Source organism: Tursiops truncatus, chromosome 1 (assembly GCF_011762595.2).
Source record: "Tursiops truncatus isolate mTurTru1 chromosome 1, mTurTru1.mat.Y, whole genome shotgun sequence".
Taxonomy (NCBI): Eukaryota; Metazoa; Chordata; class Mammalia; order Artiodactyla; family Delphinidae; genus Tursiops; species Tursiops truncatus.
The window spans coordinates 32,584,246-32,602,298 of NC_047034.1; the positions used below are offsets into that span (position 1 = coordinate 32,584,246).

The 18,053-nt window shown below is 46.0% G+C and overlaps 1 protein-coding gene across 6 annotated transcripts in view; it reads left to right on the forward strand.

The window, feature by feature from the left end:
* Positions 1–18,053, forward strand: part of ATP2B4 (ATPase plasma membrane Ca2+ transporting 4) — a 99,366-nt gene that overhangs the window by 55,406 nt on the left and 25,907 nt on the right. For 4 of the 6 annotated variants that reach the window (XM_033852135.2, XM_073801958.1, XM_073801957.1 and 1 more), the window contains exons 4-15: positions 549–806; positions 1,273–1,398; positions 1,832–1,957; positions 3,104–3,139; positions 4,720–4,881; positions 7,669–7,883; positions 8,200–8,442; positions 9,182–9,423; positions 10,415–10,646; positions 11,589–11,768; positions 12,718–12,805; positions 13,464–13,570. In XM_033852135.2, the coding sequence (XP_033708026.1) occupies positions 549–806; positions 1,273–1,398; positions 1,832–1,957; positions 3,104–3,139; positions 4,720–4,881; positions 7,669–7,883; positions 8,200–8,442; positions 9,182–9,423; positions 10,415–10,646; positions 11,589–11,768; positions 12,718–12,805; positions 13,464–13,570 (2,015 nt within the window). The remainder of the gene's footprint in view (positions 1–548; positions 807–1,272; positions 1,399–1,831; positions 1,958–3,103; positions 3,140–4,719; positions 4,882–7,668; positions 7,884–8,199; positions 8,443–9,181; positions 9,424–10,414; positions 10,647–11,588; positions 11,769–12,717; positions 12,806–13,463; positions 13,571–18,053) is intronic. The other 2 variants (XM_073801961.1, XM_033852111.2) reach the window with 1 other exon arrangement.

An 18,053-nucleotide genomic window follows, 5' to 3' on the forward strand; every position in this document is an offset into this window, starting at 1 on the left:
GTTGACAGATTATAGCTTTAAAATGCCCCCCCCCCCCCGCATTATCCAGAGCGGGTTCTCCAAAGGAAACTAACAAGTAGCTAGTAAGCTATTCTTCCAACCTATCCTGATTCCAGGGTCTTTTCCCCCTTTTCCCATCAAATCCTTATTCAGAATGTCTTAAATTCTCTATGCTCACTCAACCAACAAAGCCCTGCATCTCAGAGTTCCCCCAGTTGTGTGAGCATCATAGGAAGTCGTAGTGGGAACTACCATGTTGGCGGTCATAAGTTCTTTATATGTGACTTGCCTGTAATTTGTATTGATATGTTTCATGCTAGTCATTTGCTTCTTTTAGGTAAACATAAATAGTTATATTGGTGGTGAGATGACGCCCAATCCTGCTGTCCTCCAGTATCCTCAGAGGAGAGCTATTCTACCCAAGAGAAAAGCTGTTATTCTCTTTCCCTGTCTTTCTATTCTGGGGGGTTGCAGAAGCACCACCCCCATTTTTAATGTCAACAAAAGCCCCTAGGTGACCCTTCTTTTCTCTACTTTCCCTGGGCTAGAGTGCGGTCTAGCCGTAACTAGCCCAGAAGATGAAGGGGAGGCAGAAGCCGGCTGGATTGAGGGGGCAGCCATCTTATTCTCAGTGATCATCGTGGTACTAGTGACTGCCTTCAATGATTGGAGCAAAGAGAAGCAATTCCGGGGGCTGCAGAACCGCATTGAAAAGGAACAGAAATTCTCCGTTATCCGAAATGGTCACATCATTCAGCTCCCTGTGGCTGAGATCGTGGTGGGGGACATTGCCCAAATCAAATACGGTAAGAGCTCTGTGTTTCTTGTACCTGTGCCACCCTCCCTATTTCAAGGCTAGGTCCTTTGGCATAAGGGGGCTGCTTGGAATTGCTGAGGACCCAAAAAGATAAGACCCCAAATTGTGTTAGCTTCTAGGTTAGAGTTTAAGGAGGTTATGGAAGAGAAATTCACAGAAAGCAGTAACTGAAACTCCCAAAGACTGTTAGACTGTACCCTGTGTGGCTTAGATTAAAAGTATATAATATTCAGGCCATGGGAATGTGTTTGGGGATCAGTAACTATTTGAATTTATAATACCCGGAATGGAGTCTTATCCCAGGTTGTCAGAGCTGAAGTTGTCTTTCAAATGCTCTCCAGATTCTCCCTGGGCCTTTGCCGTATAGGCAGGGCCCATGGGAGCAGCCCTGAGATGGGGTTGGATGGTCCTTACCTACCCTCTTTCCCTGTTGCCCCTTCACCTCTGTGTACTAGGTGACCTGCTGCCTGCAGATGGAATCCTGATCCAGGGCAATGATCTCAAGATTGACGAGAGCTCTCTGACTGGGGAATCGGACCATGTCAAAAAGTCCCTGGAAAGAGACCCCATGTTGCTCTCAGGTATGGCCTCTGGCTACACCAGCTCCCATTCTACCTCCCCCCAGACAGTCAGCCACAGAGACCATATCCAGACCTTGCTCTCCCTTCTGGCCCTGCCCCAAGGGTCAGCTGAGGCAGTAGCATATTAGTGGGTTGAATACAAGGATATCAAGCAACCTATAAGAGGTTGCCTAGGAAGCAGGTGCTATAAGGGCTCTGCTGGCTGGGGGTGGGTGGTGGGAAAGGAGCCTTACGCTAAAGCAGTTAGGCACATTGTTTTCCTTACCCCCCAGTTTGCTTGCTCTTGATCTTTTCCTACTATCTGCTGAGTATATCACTATCCACGGGAGAGGAAGAAAGAGGGATTGCTTTTTTCCAGGTCTATGTTTCACACCAAAGAATGGCCAGGTATAAAAAAAAAACAAACACTTCTCTTGTCTTCTTTCTCATTTAGGGACCCATGTCATGGAAGGTTCTGGCCGAATGGTAGTGACTGCTGTGGGTATCAACTCTCAGACTGGAATCATCTTTACCCTCTTGGGGGCCAGTGAGGGGGAAGAGGAAGAGAAGAAGAAGAAAGGTAAAGGGCTTTCGGGACGAGAGTCTTTTCCCTCCCACCCCCATGGACAAACTAGGAAAGGGAGCAGGTCTGGATGCAGTACCTGGTTGGAAGAATCTGCAGGATGATGAGTGCAGATATCCAAACTCCTTGTTGAGCTAAGGGTATCATCCCTGGCTCCCCACAGTGCTCTAATGGAAACCAGATCCTGGCTCTAGGCTCCCCAGTCAGGTTGCATTGATTCCTGTGTCTATTGGTGGATTGTAAAGGGATGAGGTAGAAAGCCTGCCCCAAATGAGCTGGCGAGGTGCTCAACTCCCCTCTGTGTAGTCCTCCGACCCTTGCCCCTTTTTTCCTCAGATATGGGGGACTATATGAATCATCAAGGCTAAGGGAAAACTGTCCAGGAGAAGAAACTGGATTCCTGCTGAAACTATGGGCTGTCAGTGGAAGAGAGACACGGCCAGGAGAGTGGGAACAGAGAGGGAGTGTCTACCCCAAAGTTAGCCCTGTCTTTGCCATTCACTTGTTCCTGAAAGAAGGAAAAACAGAAGGCAAAAAAAGATAGCAAACCATATCTACACCTTTCCCTTAAGAATTCCTTCTTCCCTTGGAGGAGAGAAGGATTTCTACCAGTTGGCTGGAGGACCTTCTTGGGCTGTTTAGGGAAGGGGAGTTAATGAGAAGGAGACAAAACACATTCACTCAGGAGCTAGACTATCCGTTTCTGCAGCTGCCTGCAAGTGAATAAGGAGGACGCTTGCTTGGCGCTGGTAAACTGACATGGAGGCACCTTGCAGGGCCTTTGCCACCAGGCAGAAACAGTTCAAACCTTTCGCTTCCTAACCCCCACCCCATTTCTCCAAGTGGTGTGACTCAGGCTGGGAGCACCCTCCCAACAGCAGCTGTGCTCCAGGAGAAAGCAGCTCAGAAGTGGGTGTGCACTCACCTGCATGAGTGGCCTGGTCCATACCCCAAGGATTCATGAGAGCCCTTAATGAAGATGGAGGTAAACAGATGTGAGCTTCCTTTACATTCCCTTTCCTGCAACTCAGCCCCTTTGCTGTTGCCCTTTTGGGCTCTGAGCAGGACCGAAGCATTGGATATCTGATCTCTTAATAGTCACTTTGGGTCTCCACCCCATTTTTTTCTTTCTTGTTCAAACAGGTAAAAAACAAGGAGTCCCTGAAAATCGCAACAAAGGTAACCTTTCCACCCACTCATTTACCATCTCTACCTGCCCACACTCAAACCAGGCCTTCCCAGGCCATCTGCCTCCTCCCTTTTCCTCTCCATAAATTTGTTATCTGCTGCTGTGGCCCAGATGCCTTATCCTGAGGAAGGTGCAGAGATTTGGGGGTGGTCTCAAGCTCTCAAACCCAATCTAAGATGGGACGACAGCATCCTCTGCTGTTGGCTCAAGGAACTTTTTGTCAATCTTGGAGAGCCTGTGAGATTGATCTGCTCTTCCCAGGGTGCTGAACTCTTTGCTTCACTGCCCTAGGCCAGATTTAAACAACAACGGTCATCGGTTTCTGGGTTGGAAGACTTCAGGGTCCTTATGGTGGAAGGAGTTGGGATGGGCAGTCCCTGCACCCTCCTCTGTTGGCTTCCTCGTCGGTGTCCTCTTCTGATCTGGATTCCTTCTCAGCTAGTCTTCTCGGGGGTGGAGAGAGCCCTTTCTCCGTGACCTCGCTCCCCACCTCTTTCTTTGTTCTCTCCACAGTCTGTTTTCTTCTTCCTAATCTGATGTGTGTTGCTTTTTTGGTGGCTGTGTTTACATCCTGTCTCTGTCTTGTTTGTGAGTCTGACAGCAGAGACAGTATCTCAGGAAGGGCATCTAACCAAAGGAGTCGAGCTCTGCAGGGGTGAAATTGGAGGGGTGCCAGGAACCAGCAAGAACTGCTCTCTTGAGACAGCTTCTAGAGATTTTTTCCTTTTGTAACGCACATCATAGTAGTTTTTAGAAATAAAGGCATCATGTCGGAGAACCAGGGCTCCACAGAAATAATTCTTTAATTTTAGATTTCTTTAACTCTTCTTTTTAAAGCAAAGTGGATTTATATGTCTGTCTTTATCCTGGCTTTCTCTCATTCCAGGGAGTCCCTCACACCAGCTTCTTCCCTTTTCCCCTAGGTCCCACTCCGTACCTCCCTACCTTCATCAGACAGGGGAGAAAAGAGATTTCCTTCCCCTATCGTTCAACTAATACGAGAGGGAACTGGAAAATACCCTGTGTCTGGGGTCCGTGTTTCTTCCTTGACAGTCGATATAGATATAGATATAGATATAGATATAGATATAGATATAGTGAGAGAGAGATGAAGCTTTCAAAGAGCTGACTAGGACCCTTATGCTCTAGGAATATCTACCAGCCTTCCCCTTCAGCCCCTTTCTGCAGTAAAGATTCACTATATTAAGCACTGAATTCCGGGAAGGATGGTTGTTGGTAATAGCACTTAGTGGCATGACTAATCCTCTTGCTGGAATAAACCTGGCTTGGGACTCTGAGGTAGTGCCAGGAAGCTGCCACTGAAGTGGAAATCCATACCCTAAAAGCACCATATTTCACCTCCAGTTGTTAAGATATCATTCCAAAAGCCCTAATAGAGGGTCAGAGTCAAGTTCCCTGTCTGGCATGGGGTGAGGGTGGTCAGATCTGATGTCAGGGGTCCAAGGTATATTCCAGGAATAAGACAGAAGGATTTGTTAGTTTCCACTTGCCTGCTACTCAGTGCTACTACCTTGCCTGCTTACCTGTCCTATTTGTGTGTACACCCTAGCAAAGACTCAGGATGGAGTAGCCTTGGAAATCCAGCCACTCAACAGCCAGGAGGGGATCGACAATGAGGAAAAGGAGAAGAAGGCAGCCAAGCTGCCCAAAAAGGAGAAGTCGGTGCTGCAGGGCAAGCTGACGCGCTTGGCTGTACAGATTGGGAAAGCTGGTGAGTAGGGTGGAGCCTTCTTGGTTTGTTTATCAGTGCTATTCTGGATCCTCGCTACTTTGCTTGCCTTCTTTCTACACCAGCCAGGTCTGGCAGAAAGAAGCTGAAAATTCCAAGTGGCTAGTGCAGTCCAGGTAGCTGTGTCTCTCTCTGCGACTGTTTAGCTTTTGCAGAGAGAGATGTTTTCCTGTGTGTTAGGGTTAAAGGCGCAAACAAATGGGAGATTTACATTAGCAAGAAGGAAGACTTCAATAGCTACTCACCTGCTTGTGTGTTGGCTTGTAAATTCCTTAACGGTAGAGAAGGCTGTTGTTTGCTGAGGGCAATTCCCTAGCATAGGAATGGCCAGGCATAGAGCAATCAGTTCAGAATAAGGACTGGAGGGAAAAGGAAGACAGTGATTAAAGAGGCGCTTTGCAGAGCAGAGGTCAGTAAAGGCACTCCTGTGCATCGTGAGAGGAAGCAGCTTCTCCATCGCTCGCCTCTGCACTCTCCTCTCTCCTGCCTTCTTTCAGTGGTGGGGTGGGGCGGGGGATTTAGAGGAAGCAACAAAGGAAGACCGCTCCTTCAGCGCACATATCCCTTAAACTAGTCTTTTTCCACTGTTTATTTGCTGACCTCACCTCTCTGTTTACTACAGTATGTTTCTGTGCGGGGCCTGAGATTCTGCGTTTCTAACCATCCCCCAGGCGATGGCAGTGCTTGCTGCTCTGCTAAGCACACATTGAATAGCGAGAATCTATGCTGTCCACTACTGCAGCCACTAGCCATGTGTGGCTGTTTCCGTTTAAATTAATGAAAATTAATGAAATTAATGAGAATTAGATATAGTTAAACATTCAGCTCCTCAGTCACATTAACCTATTTCAGTTGGTCAATAACCACATGTGGCTACTGGCTGCCATATTGGACAGTGCAAATAGAGAACGTTTTAAGCACCACAGAGAGTTTTATAGAGTGTCAGTCTGGCCTATTCATCCAGTTCTAGTACCTAGCTAATTTTGACCACCATGAAGTCTCTTGCATATAAACAATACACACATGAGGGACTTCCCTGGTGGCGCACTGGTTAAGAATCCGCCTGCCAATGCAGGGGACACGGGTTCAAGCCCTGGTCCGGGAAGATCCCACATGCCGCAGAGCAACTAAGCCCGTGCGCCACAACTACTGAGCCTGCGCTCTAGAGCCCTTGTGCCACAACTACTGAAGTCCGCGCACCTAGAGCCCTGTGCTCCGCAGCAAGGGAAGCCACCGCAATGAGAAGCCCGCACACCGCAACAAAGAGTAGCCCCTGCTCGCCGCAACTAGAGAAAGCCTGCGCGCAGCAACTAAGACCCAATGCGGCCAAAAATTAATTAATTAATTAATTTTTAAAAAGAAAAACACAGTACACAGATGAGATAAATTGCAAGTGTGGAATCAAATTGCTGAGCCTGGCACACGGGTTTGAAGCATTAAACAGATCCTACTGTTGTGCTCCTAATCCCTAGCTTATTCTTTAGGGAGGACAAGCCACCTGAGGGCTAGCCACTGGTCTCCTCTGTTTATTCATTTCACACATCATCTAGACCAAGGACCAGGGGGAAGCAAGTGAGGTGCCTGGCACCACCCTGAGAGTGAACGCCTTCTTAAATTTTGCAGCCTAGGTGCCTTGCTTGCCTCACCTCTTAGGGCTGACCCTGATGAAGCAAAGTACAAAAGAATATGCTTTCAATGATACAATCACCTGTAGCCTTGTTCTGATCCCTCTGAATCACTGGACCCTCAGGCAAAGCAAAGACACAAATCAAACTATGATTTGAAGTGGAACTTTTCCCAGATATTGTGCCACAGGTAGATACAGATGCCCAAATACTGATCCCCTCAGCCCTCAGAGCAGCCAGGCAGCACCCAAGGCAGTTGGAACCCCTAGACCAGTTGTTTTCTGATCTTGAGCAGATTCTTCCATTGTAGGATATGTGGGATGACCAACTATCCCAGTTTGCTTGACACTTTCTCAGTTTTAGCACAGAAAGTCCCACAGCCCAGGAAACTGCTCAGTCGCAGGCAAACCAGGATGGTCGGTCCGCCTCCAGTGTGCTATACCAAGACCTCTCTGTGCCTTAGAGAGACACAGAAAAGGGGATGATAATAGTAACATCTCACAGGATCGTCTTGAGGATTAAATGAGTTAATACCTGTGACGTGCTTGCCTGACTCATAGTAAGCACTATATTAATAGTTGTTATTATTGTCATCTTCTGTCTGTGCCATGTCAGGAGAAAGGTTGGGAAGCACCGCTCTAAGGGTTAGTTATGTAGGTGATGTGCTAACACCATAGGGGCAACACTGTGAACAAGTTGTGAATTGCCTGACATTCTCAGGCTACTAGGGAAGAAGTTAAAATTGATAAACTACTAGGAAATAGGCACCTGTAGTCACTACATTATGATTTGTAGGAAGAGAGTAGGTCTGAGATAGAAGCATAGAATGCTATTTTAGAAAACTAGACCAATCCTCTTATTTATGAATGAGGAAATAGGCCCAGAGAGGGTCAAGACCAGTCAGAAGCCACAAGTCAAGTTAGTGCAGTGCTGAGAATAGCACCCCTGTCTTTAGGATGCAAAGCCACCTCTTTCCCCTACACTGCAATGTACAAGCGCCAGAGAATGGATAGGGGCTTTGGGTATGACTTAGAGAGTCATTTTAAAAATGGATAGCAAAGGCTACAATTTATGCCACCCATCTCTGGCTAGGGCCCGAGGAATACCCTGAAGCCTGGGTTCATTTGACTTGTTTCCTGGACAGGTCTGATCATGTCTGCAATCACAGTTCTCATCCTGATTCTGTACTTTGTGATCGACAACTTTGTGATCCAGCGCAAACCATGGCTGGCTGAGTGTACTCCCATCTACGTCCAGTACTTTGTCAAGTTCTTCATCATTGGCATCACTGTGCTGGTGGTGGCTGTGCCAGAGGGGCTGCCACTGGCAGTCACCATTTCACTGGCTTACTCTGTGAAGGTGAGACTGGAATGAAACTGTGTCTTCTTTCAGAGCAGAGACCAGAGGGGAGGGTACCGTGTAGCCTCTGGGATGGGCCACTCTGTCTTCATAAACTCTGGGTGATGCCTTCAGGAGCAGAAGCCACTGGCACTTTGGAAGGACCATCTGGATCAGTTGCATCAACATTTAAGTAATCCAGTAGAATCTTAAGAGTATTTACAAAAATGGTATCCTGCATTTTTGTGTGGGACCAGAGAATGAAATGTGGAGAGATGCTGGCTAGGAAATGGCCTTTGACCTGTATTTGGGAAGTCTTTTCTCTTCTCCTTTGTAGAAAATGATGAAAGACAATAACCTGGTACGGCACTTGGATGCTTGTGAAACAATGGGCAATGCCACGGCCATCTGCTCCGATAAGACAGGCACATTGACCATGAACCGCATGACTGTGGTGCAGGCTTATATCGGAGAAACCCGTTACCATCAAATCCCAAGCCCTGATGTCCTTGTGCCCAAGGTCCTGGACCTTCTTGTCAATGGTATTTCTATCAACAGTGCCTACACCTCCAAGGTTCTGGTAAGCGTTTCCTTTGCCAGGACACTTAAAATGGGTAGGTGGAGGGAACCATTCATTTTCTCTTGTTTATTCTGCCTGAATTGCCATCCCACATCCCATTTCCCACTCCCCAGTGAACATGTTTGGGGTGAAACTAGGAAATAATCCATGGGAGTAGATTGGGGGATGGGAGGGCAAGGGGGAGGCAGGTAGGAATCTATGGCTATGAAATGACCTCCAATCACCAGGTAAAGGTAGTATGTCTAAAAAGATCTTGGGACTTCTCTGGCAGTCCACTGGTCAAGACTTCGCCTTCCAATGAAGGGGGTGTGTGTTCGATCCCTGGTCGGGGAGCTAAGATCCCTCCCACATGCCTCGGGGCCCAAAAACCGAAACAAAAAACAGAAGCAATATTGTAACAAATTCAATAAAGACTTTAAAAATGGTCCACGTCAAAAAATCTTAAAAAAATAAAAATAAATAAATAAAAAGAGACCTCATGCTGGTCAGGAGTAAATTACTCAGTTTCTAGAAACTAAGAGAGAGTGTTAGAATAAGACCCACACAGGGTGAGACACCAGCACCACTCCCAGGGCAACTAAAAAATCCCCAAGCCCTGGGTGGCTCAGGGACCACAGTCGGCACCTCCACGGGCCCTGGGTACATGTGTGAAAGCCTCGAGCAGAGTCCTTCCCTTCCTAGGTTCTCTCCCCAGCTTCGGCACCTCATCCAACACTCCCACGTGTGTTTTTCCTCTCAGCCTCCGGAGAAGGAGGGCGGCCTGCCGCGGCAGGTGGGCAACAAGACCGAGTGCGCCCTGCTGGGCTTCGTCACGGACCTGAAGCAGGATTACCACGCCGTGCGCAGTGAGGTGCCCGAGGAGAAGCTCTACAAGGTGTACACCTTCAACTCGGTGCGCAAGTCCATGAGCACCGTCATCGAGAAGCCCCGCAGTGGCTACCGCATGTACAGCAAGGGTGCTTCTGAGATCATCTTGCGCAAGTGAGCGCCCCTCCCCCGCTTCTTCCTCCCTGCAGGATCCTCCCCTCAGGGAGGTCAGAGTGCCAGGCCTCACGCTGAATCCACCTGGATGATGAGTGAACCCTCCTTCCAGGCGGTGACCTCATGACTAACATCTGAGCTTGGTTCAGGCCAAGCCTTGCTGTTAAGTACTTTGGATACTGTACTTACTCTTCACAGCTCAGCGAGGTAGATGCTGTCATTATCCCTGTTTTACGGATGAGAGAATTCAGAGGTGCTGGGAAGTTCAGTAACTTGCTGGAAGTGATACAGCTCTTAGTGGCACAGCCACGGTTCAGACCTAGGCAATCCAAACTTCCATTTCCTATTCTGAAAAGAGATAATAATACCCACCCATCTCACAGGGTTACTCTGATTAAGTGATTCAATGTATGTAAAATGCCTTGCACCTAGCAAGTATTGATACTAGAAATGTTAGTTCTGCGTTCCCTTTTCCTTTTTATTCTCAATTCTGATCACATGAAGTTGCATAATCAAAGTGGCTAGATGATCCATAGGTCATTAAAAGGTGACCTACGTGGATCACCTACGTGGATATAGGGCCAGTAGCTAAAAACCAGTGCCCCAGCTTGGCTTGAGCCACCCCCTTTCGAGTGACATGTTCTTGTTGAGAACACCCTCTGCACTGAGCACTCTAGATACTGAGGATTGAGAAAGTATCTCTACCTTTGTGAAGCTCAAAGGAGCAGGCAGTCCACAAATGACCCTTGATATCGTATCCACATAAGAGTAGGAGCAGACAACATGGGAGAATCAAATGCTCTGCCCACCTAGACGTTACCCACCTACTGGCCACCCCACCTTGGAAAAAGGGGCTCAGCTTTGGGTTATGAGTGGAGATTTATGGCCACACGACAGTGTCTTTAGGAGTAATGCCGAGTGGCCAGAATGTCTGTAAATGACCATGCAAGCACATGGGGGGATGCTGCTTTCTGACTGTGTGCCCCACCAGGTGTAATCGAATCCTGGACAAGAAAGGAGAAGCAGTGCCGTTCAAGAATAAGGACCGAGATGAGATGGTCCGCACCGTCATCGAGCCCATGGCCAGTGAGGGACTCCGGACTATCTGCATAGCTTACCGGGATTTCAATGACGGAGAGCCCCCATGGGACAATGAGAGCGAAATCCTCACTGAACTGACCTGTATTGCAGTGGTGGGCATTGAGGATCCTGTGCGCCCAGAGGTGAGGCTTTGACTTGAAAAAAGGGCTAGGAAACATGAATGGAAGTCTTACAGTGGCCCCGGCCCATGCGCCGGCCCAGTGTGACCTAATGCGAGGCCACCCAGGAGTTGCAGGAACTGGGGTACTAGCTCCATTTCTAGTTGTAACTTAGGAAACTTAGGCAAGTTTCCTAACTGTTTCTCATTTGCTGGGATAGATGTGTCTGTGCTTCCTGCTTCACAGAACTGCTGTAGAGTACTGAACTCATAGAAAGTGGCATTCCTACGGTTCATGCTGTCTGAGGGGTAAGAAGCATAGGTTTTACTGGGATTATTGTTTGGTACTCAAGAATCGTCAGGAGATGGAATTAACTAGAACACCAGCTTTGTGTCTAGCCACCTTCTTTCAAGCAACACATTCTTGTCGAGCACCCCTAGAATAGCTAAGCACCACTCTCAATTGTAGGGCATTGAAAAAGTCTCTGCTTCTAAGAAGTTCAGACCAATGGACTATCAACCATCAAGACCCAGAGGCATGACAGTGTGTCGTGCATTTGGGAAACTTAAAAGAATTGGTATTGTTGGAGTATGTGCCAGGGGGGTGGAAGGTGGTTAAAACTTCTGCTAGAAAGGAAGGCAGTGGCAAAATCTCAAAAGGCCAGGCGTGCCCTGCTAAGAAATCTAGATTGTGAGTGGGAGAGTAAGCTTTCACACCCGGCTCCTGAAGCAAATTTCCCCTTCAACTCATGACACAATAAGGCAAATTCAAATGTGAGTATCATGGATAGGACAGAAGCAAGGTGGCACCAAGCGATATAAAAATGACCAGACTTAGCCCACGCCCCATGGTTCTGCTTCCAGGGTGCCTCTCTGCTGTCCACCATGAGGGGACAACTGAACAGGAACAGCCTACCAGGCCTCGCCACCCCCACCTCCTCCATTCCTCTTGCCTCACTCTCCACAGGTGCCGGAAGCTATTGCCAAATGCAAACGAGCTGGTATTACTGTCAGAATGGTGACAGGTGACAACATCAACACAGCCCGGGCCATCGCCACCAAATGTGGCATTGTGACACCTGGGGATGACTTTCTGTGCTTGGAGGGCAAAGAATTCAACCGACTCATCCGAAACGAGAAGGGAGAGGTGGGTCTTGGGTGGGAGGAATCAGGGCCTCCGTTATTAGGCGAGGGCTGGTTCACGTGTAAGGCATCTGGGACAGGTGGGAGGAAGTGGGTGGTTTTTAAACTAAAATCTATTCATAGTGAGATGTCCCTTTTACCAAAGCTGTTCAGACAGTAAAACTGGATTTTTTTCTTCTCACTATCTTCATTCACAAGCCATCTTTTGAGACAGTGTCACTAACCTTTCATGTCTTTGCATTTTTTTCAATTGTGGGATGATTCTGTACTGATTTCCTTTTACCTCACCCCTCCTATGTCACTGCCTTGTGACTGACAGTGGCACAGGTTGGTAGGAGGACATGGTCTGGGTGTGGAGCAGGCCAGAGCTACATTAGGTCAATGTAGATATTGAACCTAAGACCTCAGAAGCACTACTTTAGCCACCTGAGCCAACAGCTAACCCTGGCCCACCTCTGTCAAGGGTCTAAGAAATGCGGAATTGGGGCTTCCCTGGTGGCGCACTGGTTGACAGTCCGCCTGCCGACGCAGGGGACACAGGTTCGTGCCCCGGTCCGGGAAGATCCCACATGCTGCGGAGTGGCTGGGCCCGTGAGCCATGGCCGCTGAGCCTGCGCGTCCGGTGCCTGTGCTCCGCAACGGGAGAGGCCACAGCGGTGAGAGGCCCGCGTACCGCAAAAAAAAAAAAAAAAAAAAAAAAGAAATACGGAATTGGCTCCCAGGTAGGGAATTGGCAGGAAAAAGAAGACAAGCGGGGCCTGAATGGTCACCATCCGTGAATCTGCCCTGGAGCCTGAGTTGGCTGCTTCACCTCCACTGGAGGCCAGGATAACACTCCCCCGGGGGCCATGGAATACCAGTTCTCCCAGAAGCTCAGCGTGGGTAAAGAAGTAAGATTTTCCCAGATGGCTGTTCTGAGCTTGACTGACCCAGGTGTGGTCTGGTGTTGGCAGGTAGAGCAAGAAAAGCTGGACAAGATCTGGCCTAAGCTCCGGGTGCTGGCGCGATCCTCCCCCACTGACAAGCACACACTGGTGAAAGGTGAGGCTGGTTCCTGAGGAGGTACCTAGGATAGAGGAAGGCAGGCGGGGATGAGTACAGATCAGAGCCATCAACCAAAGCAACTCTCCTATCCTGAGTAGGGAGGTCCTAGGAGAGCTTCCCCGCTCATGGGAAGAACATACAGTTTAGCAAACATCTGAGGCCCTGGTGAGTATAAGATATATAATATAATAAAGTTGTTTTTAAACACTATCCTATCTTGTTTGTTGATAGTACTGTGAATTAGACAGTACAGGTTAAGCTAGTCCCATTTTGCAAATAAGGAAGTTTGAGGCTGAGACAACAAGTAACCTATCCAAATTGCCCAACTGGTAAGTGGAAGTGTTACCATTCAATCCCTGGGTCTCTGCCTTCAAATCATCCAGTGCTTTTTCTACCACATAATAGCTGCCTTGGGGCACCGGACAGGATATTCGACAAGGTCAGACTTTCTTAGCTTAGAGTGCTACCCGTGAAACAATTTACTGCCATCAGATGACGCTACAGAACCTCTAGCATTGGGAAAAAAAGAAGGAAAGAGCGTAGAAAGGGAGGTGGTGGCAGGGACCGGAGAGGAAGACCATAAAACTGCCTTTCATGGGGAAATGGCCTCAGATGGCACATGTGGAACTCACTGTAGTGTGTCTGTTTTTCCCAGGCATCATCGACAGCACTGTTGGGGAACAGCGGCAGGTGGTGGCTGTCACTGGGGATGGCACAAATGATGGGCCGGCTCTGAAGAAAGCAGATGTTGGTTTTGCCATGGTAAGCAGCTCAGCGTAGTGTGTCTCTCTGCTGCAAGCTGCCTCCTCCAGTGGGAAGCCAGGACAGGCTTCTGGTAACCTGCTGCTTCCCGTACCTTCACATCCCCCTTTGTACTCTTTCTCTAACTCCATCTCGCCTCCCTACCTGGCCAATAATAATATGTATAATGAGGGACCCATCAAGTATGAAGGCAGGGAAATCATGAGGTATCATTACCCAGCAAAGCAAGACCAACTGAAACTTGCCCATGGACATGATGGTATTGTCTGCCTAGGCACACTATGGAAAATTCACATTCTATATGGAAAATGTGCACTCTATAGTTAGCACTGTTCGTCACTCTGCTTTTCACTTGTGAGGCCCGGAGCATCAGAGTCACTTGGAAAGTTCATTTAAAATCATATATTCCAAGGTTCCACAGTCGGCTATCTTGATTCAGTAGCATCTGAGCTGGGTCCCAGAAGTGTTTGGATTTTCTGAACAGGTACACTTATTGATTCTAATGCTCAGGGACATTTAGAAGTCCCCAGATTGCAAAGTACATTCTCACACTCAAGTAACTTATGATTGTAAGCTTCCCATACACATTGAACTGTTGGTGATTTTTAAGAAGTGGAAGAAGATTCAAGAAGAAATCTGTCTTTAGGGTGCTCTCTTTAGCCAAAAGATAAATTTAAAAAGTTTTTACTCTAGGAAATTTCAAGAATATACAAAAATAGAATAGTTTATTGAATCCTCATGTATCTGTCACCCAGCATCAAATATCAACACTTGACCAATCTTGGCCCACACATACACATTTCCCCATCTACACCTGAATTACTCTGAAGCATATCCAAGATATTATGTCATTTCATCCAGTATGTGTCTCTGGAAAATATATATGTACCAATAAAATATCTAAAAGAATCATAGTACCATTGTCTCACAACAAAATTGATTCTTTACTATCATTAGATATCTAGTCAGTGTTCACATTTCCCCAAATGCTTCATAAATGTTGTTTTAATAGATTATTTTTCTAAATCAGAATGCAAACAAGATCCATACATTGCAATTGGTTGATATATCTCTTGAATCTATTAATCTATAACAGTATGTCCTGAAGTGTGCTCTTCCTTCCAACTCTACCTGGAAACCTATAGAAATGCAGATTCTCAAGCCTCACTCCAGATCTACTGAATCAGAAAGCTTGGAGTTGGGGCCCAGCAGTCCATGTTTTAACAGTCCCTCTGGGTGACTCTGACACATCGTAAAGTTCAGCAGCCACTGACCTATGTGTGTCAGGGGTCTATGTGTCAGGGGTCCCCAAGACCACCCTTTTGTGCATTCACTGGAAGGACTCAGGGGACTCAGCATACAGCTGTACTCATGGTTCAGATTTAGTCCATTGGTATAGTAAGAATCTAGTAAGGCAGAAAGTCACAGGTAGAGTCTGGAATCCACACGCAGGGTCCCTTATGATCTCTTCCTCCCATGAGGGGTCACAAAGAGCACCTTCTTCCCCCAGCAATGAAAATGCAGCAATACATGTGAAACCCACCAGGGACTTGGTGTCGTAGGTTTTTATTGGGGTTGGTCGTATAGGCACCTTCTGCCTAGCATGTGCTAAGATTCCAGACTTCCAGAAGGAAGTAGGTTTTCAGTGGAAATCATATGTTTGGGCACAGTCTAGGCACAGTGAATCACTAATTAATTTTCAGTTAATTATTGACTGAGAGCCAAGTTTCCAGGTGCTAGCCGAGGGCCAACCTTGCAAACAGAACATTCTCAAGAAAGCAGTCTCAGGCCTGCTATGTAACTCTTTTCTGCACAATCCCTTTCCATCTTTTTTTCTAGCTACTTAGTTTTGAAGGAATAAGGTTGTTTTTCTACATAGAATATCCCATGGCAGGGATTTTGTTGATTGTATCCCTATAGTGTCCTTTAACCTGTTCTTTCAGCCCTTGTATTTCCTATAAACTAGTACTTAGTTCTATGAGCAATCAGATTCTACATCCCATCTTTCATTAGGGGTTGCAAAATGACAATGTTCTGATTTTCTTTATTTATTAACTTGAATACTTCTGTAAAAAGAAATTTGCCCTCGTCGATTATTTGGTTACTGTGAGGTTCACTTCCTACATGAAAGACAGGTTAAATGCTTGATTTTGTCTCCCTTTATTAACCAGTTTTCAAAATAATGAGTTGACTTTTTAGGATCCTCCAAAGGTGACCAATGAGTTGTTCACTTTTTTTTTTTCTCTGCCAAAATTATAGACTTACAAAAAAAAATACTATTGTTTTTTTTTTTTAACATCTTTATTGGAGTATAATTGCTTTACAATGGTATGTTAGTTTCAGCTTCACAACAAAATGAATCAGTTATATATATACATATGTTCCCATATCTCTTCCCGCTTGCGTCTCCCTCCCTCCCACCCTCCCTATCCCACCCCTCCAGGCGGTCACAAAGCACCGAGCTGATCTCCCTGTGCTATGCGGCTGCTTCCCACTAGCTATCTACCTTACGTTTGGTAGTGTATATATGTCCATGCCTCTTTATCGCTTTGTCACCGTTTACCCTTCCCCCTCCCCATAGCCTCAAGTCCATTCTCTAGTAAGTCTGTGTCTTTATTCCTGTTTCACCCCTAGGTTTTTCATGACATTTTTTTTTCTTAGATTCCATATATATGTGTTAGCATACGGTATTTGTCTCTCTCTTTCTGACTTACGTCACTCTGTATGACAGACTCTAGGTCTATCCACCTCATTACAAATAGCTCAATTTCGTCTCTTTTTATGGCTGAGTAATATTCCATTGTATATATGTGCCACATCTTCTTTATCCATTCATCCGATGATGGACACTTAGGTTGTTTCCATCTCTGGGCTATTGTAAATAGAGCTGCAATGAACATTTTGGTACATGACTCTTTTTGAATTATGTTTTCTCAGGGTATATGCCCAGTAGTGGGATTGCTGGGTCATATGGTAGTTCTATTTGTAGCTTTTTAAGGAAGCTCCATACTGTTCTCCACAGTGGCTGTATCAATTTACATTCCCACCAACAGTGTAAGAGGGTTCCCTTTTCTCCACACCCTCTCCAGCATTTATTGTTTCTAGATTTTTTGATGATGGCCATTCTGACTCGTGTGAGATGATATCTCATTGTAGTTTTGATTTGCATTTCTCTCATGATTAGTGGTGTTGAGCATTCTTTCATGTGTTTGTTGGCACTCTGTATATCTTCTTTGGAGAAATGTCTATGTAGGTCTTCTGCCCATTTTTGGATTGGGTTGTTTGTTTTTTTGTTATTAAGCTGCATGAGCTGCTTATAAATTTTGGAGATCAATCCTTTGTCAGTTGCTTCATTTGCAAATATTTTCTCCCATTCTGAGGGTTGTCTTTTGGTCTTCTTTATGGTTTCCTTTGCTGCGCAAAAGCTTTTAAGTTTCATTAGGTCCCATTTGTTTACTCTTGTTTTTATTTCTATTTCTCTAGGAGGTGGGTCAAAAAGGACCTTGCTGTGATTTATGTCATAGAGTGTTCTGCCTATGTTTTCCTCTAAGAGTTTGATAGTTTCTGGCCTTACATTTAGGTCTTTAATCCATTTTGAGCTTATTTTTGTGTATGGTGTTAGGGAGTGATCTAATTTCATACTTTTATATGTAGCTGTCTAGTTTTCCCAGCACCACTTATTGAATAGGCTGTCCTTTCTCCACTGTACATTTCTGCCTCCTTTGTCAAAGATAAGGTGACCATATGTGCGTGGGTTTATCTCTGGGCTTTCTATCCTGTTCCATTGATCTATCTTTCTGTTTTTGTGCCAGTACCATACCGTCTTGATAACTGTAGCTTTGTAGTATAGTCTGAAGTCTGGGAGCCTGATTCCTCCAGTTCCTTCTTTTGTTCTAAAGATTGCTTTGGCTATTCGGGGTCTTTTGTGTTTCCATACAAATTGCAAAATTTTTTTGTTCTAGTTCTGTGAAAAATGCCAGTGGTAGTTTGATAGGGATTGCATTGAATCTATAGATTGCTTTCGGTAGTAGAGTCATTTTCACAATGTTGATTCTTCCAATCCAAGAACATGGTATATCTCTCCATCTATTTGTATCATCTTTAATTTCTTTCATCAGTGTCTTATAATTTTCTGCATACAGATCTTTTGTCTCCTTAGGTAGGTTTATTCCTAGATATTTTATTCTTTTTGTTGCAATGGTAAATGGGAGTGTTTTCTTGATTTCACTTTCAGATTTTTCATCATTAGTATATAGGAATGCCAGAGATTTCTGTGCATTAATTTTGTATCCTGCCACTTTACCAAATTCATTGATTAGTGCTAGTAGTTTTCTGGTAGCATCTTTAGGGTTCTCTATGTATAGGATCATGTCATCTGCAAACAGTGACAGCTTTACTTCTTCTTTTCCGATTTGGATTCCTTTTATTTCCTTTACTTCTCTGATTGCTGTGGCTAAAACTTCCAAAACTATGTTGAGTAAGA